The sequence below is a fragment of the Propithecus coquereli genome, unplaced genomic scaffold (genome assembly GCF_000956105.1).
Source record: "Propithecus coquereli isolate 6110/MARCELLA unplaced genomic scaffold, Pcoq_1.0 Scaffold34, whole genome shotgun sequence".
Taxonomy (NCBI): Eukaryota; Metazoa; Chordata; class Mammalia; order Primates; family Indriidae; genus Propithecus; species Propithecus coquereli.
Window position 1 is genome coordinate 7,169,256 of NW_012149063.1, and position 13,970 is coordinate 7,183,225.

The 13,970-nt window shown below is 35.3% G+C and overlaps 1 protein-coding gene across 1 annotated transcript in view; it reads right to left on the bottom strand.

Moving 5' to 3' along the window:
• Nucleotides 1–13,970, bottom strand: part of GPR155 (G protein-coupled receptor 155) — a 44,512-nt gene that overhangs the window by 15,548 nt on the left and 14,994 nt on the right. Inside the window, exons 5-10 of the mRNA XM_012650689.1 lie at nucleotides 13,385–13,540; nucleotides 11,303–11,386; nucleotides 10,540–10,657; nucleotides 6,937–7,021; nucleotides 6,751–6,841; nucleotides 5,529–5,739 (exon numbers count right to left, since the gene is read on the bottom strand). Coding sequence (XP_012506143.1) covers nucleotides 5,529–5,739; nucleotides 6,751–6,841; nucleotides 6,937–7,021; nucleotides 10,540–10,657; nucleotides 11,303–11,386; nucleotides 13,385–13,540 — 745 coding nt within the window. The remainder of the gene's footprint in view (nucleotides 1–5,528; nucleotides 5,740–6,750; nucleotides 6,842–6,936; nucleotides 7,022–10,539; nucleotides 10,658–11,302; nucleotides 11,387–13,384; nucleotides 13,541–13,970) is intronic.

Below are 13,970 nucleotides of genomic sequence, written 5' to 3' on the forward strand. Positions count from 1 at the left end.
GCTTGAGCCCAGGAGTTTGAGGTTGCTGTGAGCTAGGCTGACGCCACAGCACTCACTCTAGCCAGGGCAACAGAGTGAGACTCTGTCTCAAAAAAAAAAATGTGCTTATATAGAAGTTAACATGTAAAGAGTGCCAGACAAAGGATTAGCTCCTTTACAGTATCATCTCCTTGTATGAGGAAAGGAAAAATGTTTTCATCCATGCTGTTTTATTAGTATCCACTGTACTTTGGGAACTAAAAATTCAAACACTTTCCTAAAAATACAGCTTTTATTTCATCACTCTTTAAAAACATGCACTAATTCAAACTCTTTGGCCTGAATATGAAAGCTCTCTATGACTTGGACTTGCTCTTCCTTATCCAACCATCCCTACTTTTTAACAAAAAGCCTTCCTTTATTTCAGGACAATTCCTTAGGGTCCTCCACAAACCCCATGTTTACTTGAGTCTCTAGGCCTAGGCTGACAAATATAGAATTCCCACTTTTGTTAATTCATCTAAATCCTCTTTTCTTTTGAGTGCAGCTCAAAATCACTTCTTCATATTCAATGCAATCCCTAACAAAATACCAATGACATCTTTCACAGAAACAAAAAATCAATCCTAAAATTCACATGGACCCACAAAAGACCCAGAATAGCCAAAGTAATCTTGAGGGGGGGAAAAAAAGCTAAAGGCATCACACTACCTGACTTTAAAATATACTACAAAGCTACAGTAACCAAAACTGCATGGTATTGGCATAAAAACAGACATATACAACAATGGAACAGAATTGAAAGCCCAGGAATAAATCTATGCATCTATAGTCAACTGATTTTTTACAAAGGTGCCAAAACACACATTGGTGAAAGGACAGTCTCTTCAATAAATGATGCTAGGAAAATTGGATATCTATATGCACTTGAATGAAACTGAACTCTTATCTTTCACCATATATAAAAATCAATAAAAAATGGATTAAAGACTTAAATATAAGACCTAAAACTATGAAACCACTAAAAGAAAGCATAGAGGAAATATTTCATGATATTGGACTAGGCAAGGATTTTTTGGATAATACCTCAAAAAACACAGGCAACAAAAGCAAAAGTAGACAAATGGAATTACGCCAAACTAAAAAGCTTCTACATAGCAAAGGAAACAACAGAATGAAGAGACAACCTACAGAATGGGAGAAAATATTTGCCATCTATACATCTGATAAGGAGTTAATATCAAAATTATATAAGGAACTTAAGCAACTCAACAGCAAAAAACCAAATAACCCAATTAAAAAGGGGCAAAAGACCTTAATAGACATTTCTCAAAAGACGACACACAAAAGGCCAACAAGTATATGAAAAAATGCCCAACATTACTAATTATCAGGGAAATACAAACCCAAACCACAATGAGATATCACCTCATACTTGTAAGAATGACTACTATCAAAAAGACAAAAGATAACAAGTGTTAGTGAGGATTTGGAAAAGAGGGAACCTTACACACTATTGGTGGGAATGTAAAATAGTGTAGACGTTATGAAATACAGTATGCTTCTCAAAAAATTAAAAATAAAACTATCATATGATCTAGCAGTCCCAATGTGGGGTATATATATCAAAAGAAAATAAAATCAGTAAGTCAAAGAGATACCTGCACTCCCATGTTTACTGCAACACTATTCACAATAGCCAAGATACAAAATCAACATAAGTGTTCAACAACAGATGAATAGATAAAGAAAAGGTAGTATATATACACAGTGGAATACTATTCAGCCATAAAAAGAATAAAATCTATTTGTAATAACATGGATGAACCTGGAGGACATTATGTTAAGTAAAATAAGCCAGACACAAGACAAATACTGCACGTTCTCACTTATAGGCAGAATCTAAAAAAGTTGATTTCATAGAAGTAGTGGATGGACAGTGGTTACCAGAGACCAGGGACAGGGGGCCATGAGAGGAATGGTCGATGGGTACAAAGTTATGAAGTTCTGTTGTTTGCATGCATGGTACGGAACTATAGTCAACAGTAAGATATTGTATATCTCAAAATAGCTAGAAGAAAGGATTTGAATTTCTTATCACAAAGGAATCATAAGTGTCTGAGGTGATGGATATGCTAATTTTCCTGATTTGATCATTATATAATGTATACCTATATCAAAATATCACATTGTACCCTATAAATACATATAATTATTATGCATCAATTAAAAATAAAATTCTTATAAAAATAAATGTCCCATTTTCTGTTCTTTAAACCCTCATTTCTTTCAAGACCTGTCTCCTACTAGTCTATAAGATGCAATAAAACAATTACATGCTTTTGTCTTTTCAACTATATACTGCTAAAAATCTCTTGGTTTATAGGTAGATTGGTTTACAGAATTTACACTGACATATTTCTACAGGGCTATAATTTTTCCTCCATATAGTCAGAGAACTGCATGCAGTGTCCTTTAAAACATCTCACACATACATAGACATGGTGCTTCTTGACGTGAATTATAATAAAATAATAACTTTTGTGATAAACTATTAAAATTTAAATATGCTAGAAAAATGAATAATTCTTAGGCTGTGAGCCTTTCATTGATAATGTGCTTAAATTCTTCAGTGATGTTCTTAAAACTAAAAGGATTTCCAAGTATAAAAGGTATGATCTATAATAAAGTTATTATAAATGTCTTTCTAAATTTAATATAAAGATAGCATCGAAAGGTTAAAATAGAACCACAGAATAATAGAAAATAAAGAGATTATCTGGCCCAGCTCTCTTCTGTTCAGAAACTTGAAAGTTTAAATCAGCTAAGACAAAATTGTTGAGAAAACATATAAAAGGGCCGGGCGCAGTGGCTCACGCATGTAATCCCAGCACTTTGGGAGGCAAGGCTGGAGGATCACTTGAGGCCCGGAGTTTGAGACCAGCCTGAACAAGGACCAAGACCCTGTCTCTACAAAAGAAATAGAAAAATTAGCCAGGCATGATGGCGACTGCCTCTAGTCCCAGCTACTTGGGAGGCTGAGGCAGGAGGATTGCTTGAGCCCAGGACTTTGAGGTTGCAGTGAGCTGTGATAATGCCACTGCATTCTACCCAGGGTCACAGAGCAACACCCTGTCTCAAAAGCCTCCACCAAAAAACCCAAAAAACCATAATATATTATATTGTTGATGGAAAAATATAAATATTGTGAAAGTATAATAAAACCTTGCTCTGAAATAATACAGTCCAAATTTATAATAGTGCTTACCTCTAGGGTTAGCAGGAATGGAGTAGGGTACAAAGATTTCAACTTTACTGGTAATTTTTATTTCTTTTAAAAAGGAAAAATGATGCAAATATGACATGTTAACCTTTATTAATTCTAAATATCCTACCTTATTCCCTTTACTTAATATTATTCTTCACTCAGTCAACAAACATTCAACAAACATTGAATGCTTACTACGTGCTAAGGACTGTGATAACTGGAATACTATATTTAGCTCTGACCATCCTATTTTAAGAGGTACACTGAGAAACTAGAATGTGTCCTTGGTGTCTCATGCATCTCAAACTTAGAAGGCTCAAAGTGGAGCTCATTGCCTTCCCCTAACAATCTGTCCTCTCTGAATTCCCCTTCTTAGTTAATAGCCCCATAATTACACATTCATTTAAACCAGATTCCCAGATGTTATCTTGAGTTCCTCCCTTAGTCCTCACCCAGCTTCCTACCAATTACCAAACTTTGTCAATACAGCTTCTCCTGAGTACAGCCCTGCCTGTTCAACCCACTGCTACTGCCCTAATACACCCTGGGTCAGGCCCGGCCTATTGTAAAAACTGCTAATATAACCCTTTACTCCCAGGACAAAACTTTCACATTTTAGCATGGCATTTTGTATTTGCTTATTTTCCCGGCTTTCTCTTGACCTCTTCCCCAGATGCACCCTGAGCTCAAGCCTTACTGAACCTCTTACAATTCCCTAAACAGAAAAAATGACCACTCATACTTCATTATCTCTGCCTGAGTTGTAGGACATTATGCATTGCATGATTCTATGCATGGGTAAATAAATAAAAGAAAAATGAATAAAATGTCTGAGTGATACATAAAACTATAAAAAGTGGTTACCTCTAGGGAGAAGGACTGAGGGTAAGAGAGGGGAAGACTTTAGCTTCTCTTTTTATAGTCTTTTAGAATAGTATTTGAATTCCTTACTGTAAGGATGTCTTCTTTTTACAATAAAATGTTATAATAGCTAACACATTATACTTACTATGTGCTAGCTTTACATATGTTACATCATTTTATCTACTTGTATTCCTATGAGGTAGGTATTGTCATCAGATATGGAAACTGAGGCACAGGGAACTTGCCCAAGATCAAATAGTAGCAAATCATGGACTTAGGATTTGAACCCAGGTAGTCTGGCTCCAGATCCATGTTTTTAACCACTGGGTTACATACTTCTAGTTTGGGATGGAGGAAGGAAGAGAGGGAGGAAGAAAGGCAATATAAGATAGCAAGATTTGTGGATTATATTTCTTTTAAGGTAAAGATATTAAAATGTTTTTTAATCTTCTATCTTGTTTCACTCTCTTTTTTATCTTTTATTTATTGATATTTACAACAAATAGTTTTGAGATTAACCATCCTTCTACTCCATAGACTTACTAAACAAAATAGGTACCATCATTTATGCTTCCCAGATTTTTGAGTATCTGTGAAACAATCTCCACATGCATATGAATCCAAAATACGTACTCTATTGCCGAGTTCCCTTCAGGAATTGAAGCAAACCCCATAATTGTTAATACTCATTAACAAAGTTACTAGGTAGGATCATATTTTCACTTATGCCAAAGATTGGCAAACATTTTCTATAAAAGGCCAGATAATATTTTAGGTTTTGCAGGCTGCTCAGTCTCTGTGCAATGACTCTGCCATTACAGCACGAAAGTAGCCATAGATAATACATGAATAAGCATGGCTATGTTTCAATAAAATTATGGGCATGAAATTTAAATTTCATATAGTTTTCAAGAGTTACAAAATATTTTTGTTCTTTTATCTTCAACCTTTTAAAAATGTAAAAACCATTCTTAGCCAGTGGGCCATACAAAACAGGTGGTGAGCCACATTTGGCCTGTGGACTATAGCCTGCCAACACTTGACTTTATTATTAACCTGGGCTCAATTAGGCTTCCTTTAGTTCGTTTTATTGGTGGCGCTTGCCTCATACGATGTTGTTGAGTAAACAATTGTATATGCTTATAGTTTCCTAGGAAGGGCCTTCTCTCAGTTGTTACTTTTTTCTAAACTCTCAGGTCTGAGGAAGTTTTAGGATTTAACCAAAGATCATCCTCACAAAAAGACTTATACACAAAAATCTAATGAATGACTTTGCAAGCTTTATAACTGACTATGATTCAAGTTCTTCATTTGACAGACAGCTATGATATTCAAAATAGTTCAAGGAAGTCCCCTTAAACAAAACATTTAGGATATATGCTATAAAGGCATGTAACAGTTTCTTTAAGAATCATACTTGTTTCTGGGATAGAGCTTATAAAAAGTTCTGGTTCATTTACTGGTGTTGGACTCTCTTCAAAAGCAGTGTTTCCAGGCTCCACTGCTTTGTGGCTCTGAGACTGGTCGAAACCTTCATAGCTTCCTGCGTGGGTGGTGTGGTTCATGCACATGAGTGATACCCCGGCTATCAGAAGGCTGCAGAACAGGGTTACTGCTGTGGTGATCATCTGTTGTGAGAAAAAGTCGTTAGGCCACTTTCGCAACCCCATCTTGAAAATCATAGTAGAGTAGGTTAAGGGCACTTTTTTAATAGAAAATACAACTCCACAGCTTCAAATTCTCTAGAACAGTGGTTCTTTAAACAGTGTAAGCATATGTAAAGAATCTAAGTTACTTGTAGAGAAATTACGGTTTGCTTGTAATCATAAGTTTTCTAGATGCTTCTTTCATTGTACAGCAATTGGTCACCAATACAGCCATTAGTTTCCTTTACAAGTAAGTTAAATGATTTCTTACAGACCTTTACTTATAAGTTTTTGCTCACTTTAATATATAGTTCAAGAGTACTTCAGTCAACTAGAGATTTTTTTATGGCAATGATACTAAACATAAATAATTATAGTTAATATTTATCGAGCACTAACTAGTTGCCAACACTAGCCTCAGTCTTTTATGTGTATAATCGTACTTATTCTCACAAAAACTCCATAAAATTCAAAATTGCAAAACAGAAAAAAAATGGTAAGAAATCAAAATTATTTGGAGAGGTTTTTTTAAACATACACATCTTTGGGCCCTAGCCCTAAAGAATTCAGCAGGTCCTACAAGCTTCCTACTCTATAGCTTTTCCAGCACACTTTTCCCTAGACACTTTTTGTTCTGAAATTTATACTTATGATAGGATTAAGAGGCAAGAATTTGACCTTTATTATTACTGCTAACTTATTAAATGGCTTTAAATTAATCACTCTTCCCTCCAGTAGTGAAAACGGAACTCATAACCGTGTTGAAGAAGGCTCTTAAGTTTCAAGCATTTAGAAATCTTCAGCTAAAAATAGATTTAGACATGCAAAATGTTTACCACATTTTGAGGTGTGACGAAGTGATCTAGGATCACCAGTATGATATGCAATAAGTTGAAATAGGTTTTCAAAGTTAATTTTAATGTATAGAAAGGCACATTAACAAGCGAAAAAGAAACATTCTCAAGAACAGAATTGCCAATGAACTCTTCTGACCTGCTCTTTTCCATAAAAGAAGGCTGAGTCAACGCTATCTCCATTGTGTTTTCCAGTTATCAAAAGAACACCAACAAGGAGAGCAGGGATTCTGTAATAGCAAGTGTTAATGAGAGAGAAAAAGAGAGAATGAATAGTAACTGTGTATACAGAAACAGGTAAGCAAACAGAACACTACCAACTTACCCCCAGCCAGATATTATGATGATTCCAACAGGAATTTGTACCCTCTCTCGCTTTTTCAAAAGAAACAGAGAAATTGCTAGGAGGCCTAAGAACAAGAAATAAAGATTGAAAGAGAGATAATTACTCAACAGTAATCAGATCTCATGGAACTTTATTTCCTTTTTTTTTTTTTTTAAACCAAATTTATTTCAGTAGTAGTCTTTTAACAACATGGCTTGTTGCTCAGAAAAATTCTTTTCTACAGTGTCAGGTTTTTTTATTTTTAATTTTTAATTTTAGGTAGTCCTAGATATGGCCAGTGGCATAAGGGTTATGTAATTATGTTAGGATCCCATCTTCTAGGACACATCTGGTGTGTTTATTCATGCTTGTAGACTTCTCTTACAACCATTTTGCTTTCTGTGTTCCGTTGAGATATTAACAGCTAGCTAAGTCATTTTGACTCATATACTTAGGAAGAGAAGGGAAAACAATGTCTGGAACTTTATTTCCTTTTTTTTCTTTTTGGAACTTTACTTCCTTTTTTTAAAAAACCAAATTTATTTCAATAGTAGTCTATAGTTTTTGCCCTAGAATTTACTCCTTTTAAACCAATGCTGTCCCCAATATTTTGAAACAAGTTTTCTCAATTCAAAATCATTCATGTTTTCCCTCCTATATTATTTCTTTTACTCAAATCTTCTTGTTTCATCTGTGAGGACTTTTTTCCAAAAGCCCTAATCATTTTATTATTTTGACTTATGTGTTTGGAATCTCAGTATAATTGAAAAAAATTTTTACTGTATACAGAACAGTTATAAAAATAAAAACCTCATTGTGCCCATGCTAAGAAGTATAAGCAATTCTTTATATGAGTAATGTTTTTAGAAAATACACTAGTGAAATGATGGTGCTTAATACAAATACATTATGAACTTAATACAAACACAAATGTTTTTGAACTTTCCTTATACTTTGTATGTAATTATTTATATGTAACATCTTATTTAATAAATTCTACATAGCTATAAAATCTTAGAACTTGAAGGTTGGAAGGGACCTCTGTTTTAGAACTCCTTCATTTTATATACAAGGGTTTGCCCAAGTCACACAGCCAGCAGAGGGCAGAGCGGGACTAGAAATCCAGCCTTCTGACACAAGTTCTTTAACTCTATCAGTGTTTCTCAAACTCGGATCTGTGGACCCCTGGGGTTCCTAAGACATATTCTTCAGGATCTAGAAGTTTCTGTGAGAAATTTTAAGTCTTTTTCGTTTATTTTCAATGATAGTCACTGTGTCCACCTTTTAACCAAGGTACAGTCTCTGGATTTCAGAACTTACATTGGTTTTATATTAAGTTTGAGACAAGTGAAGGCCAAATTCATAACATACAGTCCAAATGAAAGTTCTGTGAAATAAAAGCAGTGATAACCAGGCCATTACCCTGTATATTTCTATGTATGTGGGGTGAAGGCAAGCCAAACTCAAAAAAGCCATAGCAGAGAAGTAAATTCCATTTTACATTTCAAGCAGTGATTTACATTAGCAAAACAAAATCCTTTGTAATGTTAAATAATGTTGCTGATTAGAATTATTGGATTTGTAGTTTTGTTTGAATAGAATCTGAATTTGCTTTGCTTTTATAGTTTATATATTAGCTGTACATAAAGAATTCATACTTAGATTTAATATTATACAGATTGAGTAACACTGTGCTAGAATTACTTTAAAAAGAAAAAATTGAGGCCCTTGAGAATTGCTCCTCCCTCGATACATTTGTATACTCTACAGTTTCAGGTTTTCAAAGCACAAGGGAAATAAGTAACCACCACAGAAGTGTGCCATATGTGTTACAGTAGCCAAGGGCAGTCTTTAAAATTCTAGTGTTCATCATTCCTGCCTCATGAAAAGAAGCATATACTAAAAGGCAGACTCTTATCTGTCCCTGGATCTCTTGCTTAGGAGGCTGTGGGAGCTCCTGCTGGAGTCAGTTTAACCCTTTGGGCCTATTTCCCACTTTGCAAAACAAAGGATTAAAACTAGACCGGTATTTCCTAAAGTATAGAGACCATAGGTGGCACAAAGGTGAAAATTTTTTGACTAGTTATGCATTTGTTTTAACGTGCATTTTAAAATTTAATTAGCATATGAAACCCGGGATTTTATTGATAAAGGCTCGATTGATTAAGGGGAAAAAATGAGTCAAATTTAAGGAAAAAAAACAAGTGGTATGCAGATATGGCAAAAATTGAGAGGATGGTATGTAAATGAGTCAAATTAAAAATGGCTGAACAATATGATTTAAAATGACACTTTTAGTTCTAAAATTCTGTTGGATCCTAATAATCTGAAGGTTGAAGAGTACCTTTACGACAGTTAGAGATTTCAGTACAACCTCTTTAAGTAGATTTTGGCACAGATGCTTGAAGAGGGTTTTAGAGAGGCATGGGGCTTTTTGATATGTTGATCTATTTGCTGCTGTCTTACTTATTATAAAGTTAACCTGAATAAACCTAGTTATTAGAGATCAAGTTGGTCCATCTATATTTGGACCAACTTGATCCAATCAATATAAAGTCTTTAGGCTTTTTTAACTTAACATCTCATGAAAACTCTCATGCTATGCAAGGTGTACTTGCCTTTAAGAAGCACAAACCACATTCCGTTTGCGCTGAATTTTTGATTCCATAATTCCTTACCACATTGTTGCTTCACTTCAAAAGGCTGTTGACTTAGATGGGACTTGCTTTTGATCCTGAAGGCATGAAATTAAAGGTCTATCCTTTGTAACCACTTCCTGCCACTTGCCTCCTACCATTCTACAATTTCCTTCTATGTGCCATTTTACAGGTTCAAATTTATGGTATGAATACAAAACAGCCAGACAGAATTTTTCACAAACATACCAGAATGTATGCATTCAAATAAATATTATACTTCAAAATAGCAATATGCTAAAATATTTTAAATATCCTTATTGGAGCCAATTGAAATGAGAAAGTCTTTCTTGCTGGGTTCTCTTCTATTTCCATACCCTTTTATTCTCCTAGTTTTCTTGTTCTCACACTACCTCTTTTCCTCTTGTTTAATAACTAATACAGTGCCATTTGTTGAATGCCTGCCATGTACCAGATATAAATACTCATATTTCATTTCATCCCTAAAATAACCCTATAAGGTACTGTAACCCAGTTTTACAGATGAGGAAACTGAGGTTTCACCAAAAGTTAAGTAATTTGCAGAGCCAGAATTTTTCTGTTCAGTAGGACTCTAATAGTGAGCTCTGGGACATACCTCATGCATCTCTGCCCATTCCCTCATTTCTCCACCTGCCTCCAGTGCCTGCCCTCTTCTTGTCTCCAAAGGGGAGTGCTGACAGTGGCCTAGAGCCAAAGACTCTGAGGAAAAGAACCATGTGACTCCACAAGGTCCTGAGCCCAGGCAGAAATAGAGTACATCAGGAAGAGAGCTCAGCTTTGCAGACTGCCTCTATTGGTGGGCATAACTGCCGGAGTGAATGCCATGATCCTGTACTACAGATTTCAAATAGATAACTAGAAGTTGAGGGTTTCTGGGGTTGGGAGAAGGGAACAGACCTCAATTTCCATTCACAATCCAACTTACCTGTCCACAGGTAGGTGCTATAGAGGGAGCTGTATAATAGAACAAACACCAAAATTTGTCCAACAAAATTTTTTTCTTTAACAAAATTCCATATCATCATTCCAGCACAGACAATAGACTAAAAAGAAAATTATTAAAAGACTTTTTAAATAGCTAAGAAAACCATATAATTCAATATTATCACAGACAATAACTATTAATAGCCAGTTATACTCATGTTTTATTAATAGCAAATATAATTACTCATTTTAAATTATTGCTAATTATCAACAATTACATCCTAGTTATACTAAAACTTCAAGCTTTATGATAAAAAGCCCTTTTATACAGAGTCTTTAACAATGTACATATTCAATCAAAACAGATAATGAGTACATTCTAAATAGCAACCTAATCCCTGTATTTAGTAATAGTAAATTTAGCATAGAAAATGCTAAACTTCTTTCCATTATAATTTGAGACATGCAAAGTTTAACTAGAAAAAATAAGATTGTGAGAGAGTTCAATTTTTAATGATTCATTTATTTCTATTAAAAATGCAGAGTTATCATCAAATGCCATCATTAGCCTCAACTTTAGATAGTTCAAGACCTATTGCAATATTTAATATATTAGGCATAAACCAATTGTAATCAAATTGTAATTGACTAATTTGGTAATACTCCGGACTTTATAACAGGAAAAACCGAGCAAAGTAATTTTCTCCTATAGTATAATAATCCATGAGAAGAACATAGTTATAAATATCTGTAGGTTTACTAACCTGAGCAACGAGTAAATTAGTTGTAAGCATATGAGGAAGCTGTTTATATTTCTTACTCAAAAGAAGAATAGCCAGAGACCAGATCTTGAAGACAAAAGGTTCAAAAGTTATTCATGTTTCTTAATCAGTATAATTACTTATTAAATAACACATTGATTAGCCTCTTTAAAGAATCCTCTTGGTCTTGATTCAGAAAAAATTCCAATATTTTATTTACTTTGACCTGTCTAGTTCCAAAGAGGTAAATTACTATATCCAAAGTAAAATAAAAAGTATGGAGAGATCCCATAGCAAATTAACTGTCCAAAAATTATAGGATCTTTAAGAACTAATACCTTGGCCAGGGCCATGTTCTAACTACACCTACATTCAGCAGCTGGGATGGGTCACAGGGTCATAGGCAACTAATCAGGAAAAGAGCTTTAGTGGGAGATACAGTTATAATGCCCTATTCTAAGTTCTTCCTTTTTGATTCCCACTATATTGGCTCATGAGATATCTAAATTCCAGGCTGTCTTACTTCAAACAACACACACCACCCACCCTAAGACTAATTGTCTTATGTTCCACGTATTTAAGAGATCTGGGTTTCTACTCCACCTACATAGTGGCCAGGTAAGTATCCTAGTTGATTTCCTTCTTTCTGTCCTCACTGCCAATTGAAATTTATATAGTCTCTTTCCCCAAATTGCTCTCTTATCTACCAATGGACATAGATTTTAAGAATATGTGACAGAGGTGGAATTTCTTAAAAATTACATTAATTATCCATTTATTTGTTGCCAATATACATATTCATCCCTATCCCCTTTCCTTTACCTGTAAACGTTGCCTTTTTTTCCAGTCAGAATACTGTTTGAATTCAATAGGCAACTTGATCTGTAAGATACTCTAGTTGTCAAATGCTTAACTATTTAATTTGAGCTAGATATATCCAATTTGAAAAGTAACCTAAAGTTTTGTTAACATTAAATAAGCAGTTGGCCTTAATTCCAGAGATCCCTTCTGACCCCATGATTCTACAACAGCTAGCATTTGTATAGTGATTCATCATTTGCAAAATGCTTTTCATGTATCTCATTTAATCCCTAAAACAACCCATGGAAATATGTGAAATTATCTTTATTTTATAGCTGAGAAAATGGAAGCTTAGAGACATATTGCTAGTTTGTGATAGGGCTGGGTTTTTTGTTTGTTTTCTGTTTTTTTTTTTTTGAGACAGAGTCTCACTCTTTTGCCCGGTCTAGAGTGAGTGCCATTGGCTTCAGCCTAGCTCACAGCAACCTCAACCTCCTGGGCTCAAGCAATCCTCCTGCCTCAGCCTCCCAAGTAGCTGGGACTACAGGCATGTGCCACCATGCCCGGCTAATTTTTTCTATATATATTTTTAGTTGTCTGATTAATTTCTTTCTAATTTTTAGTAGAGATGGGGTCTCGCTCTTGCTCAGGCTGGTCTCGAACTCCTGAGCTCAAACAATCCGCCCGCCTCGGCCTCCCAGAGTGCTAGGATTACAGGCATGAGCCACCGCGCCCGGCCTGTTTTCTGTGTTTTTTTTTCTTTTTTTGTTTTTGAGACAATCTTGCTCCATTGCCCTGAGTATAGAGCAGTGGTGTCATCATAGCTCACTGCAACCTCAATCTCCTGGGCTCAGGTGATCCTTCTGAGCAGCTGGGACTACAGATGTGCCATCATGCTTGGCTAATTTTTTCTATTTTTGGTAGAGAGGGGGGTCTCATTTTTGCTCAGGCTGGTCTCAAACTCCTGAGCTCAAGCAATCCTCCCACCTTAGCTTCCCTGAGTGCTAGGATTACAGGCGTGAGCCCTTGCCCAGCCTGGGCTAGTTTTGATAGGAGTCAAATCCACACCTGACTAAATCTTATGCTTTGTCCACTATACAACTCTAACTCCCAACTGGAAAAAAAAAAACTCAGTTAATTGGAAGGTTGATACTGTGTTTTATGGGCAGGCTTTAGCTTTCTCTATTTCATAAGAAACCAGATTTTAAATCCCTTTCTATTACCAAGCTATTCTCAAAACTCATTCTGTGGTTTCCATTCATGTTTACAATGAAATGTACTTACCAAAGAGACCAAGCTGATAATACTTATATCAAAACTAACATTCTGGATGGCATATGCCAATGGCTTTGGGTCCATAGTGGGAAAGGTCAGTAACCAGGCAGAAACGTACATGATGGGAGCAGACACAAATGTGCTTATTACCATCCCTGAGGTTACCTGCAAAAATGAAATCAAATTGAGGAGTCACAATCTCACTTAAATACCTTAAACTTTAAATAACCACAGCACACTAAAGCATTCTAAAATAAAACTGGGAGTTAGTGAAGACGACATAAAATCCAGTATGTGATCCAATGCCGTATTTCCTGTTTCTGAGAGTCCTTAAAAGAAAATACAGTTAAGTCTCCTTGGTTCCCCTTCCAATTTATGCTTAATTTATATTTATACATAACAAATAGTAGAAATTCCACTGTTTTTTTTTTTTTTTTTTTGAGAGTCTCACTCTGTTGTCCCAGGTAGAGCTCCTGGGCCCAAGCAATCCTCCAGCCTCAGCCTCCTGAGTTGCTGGGTACAGGTGCACACCACACCCAGCTAATTTTTTTATTTTTAGTATAGACAGGGTCTCATTCTTGCTCAGGCTGGTCTC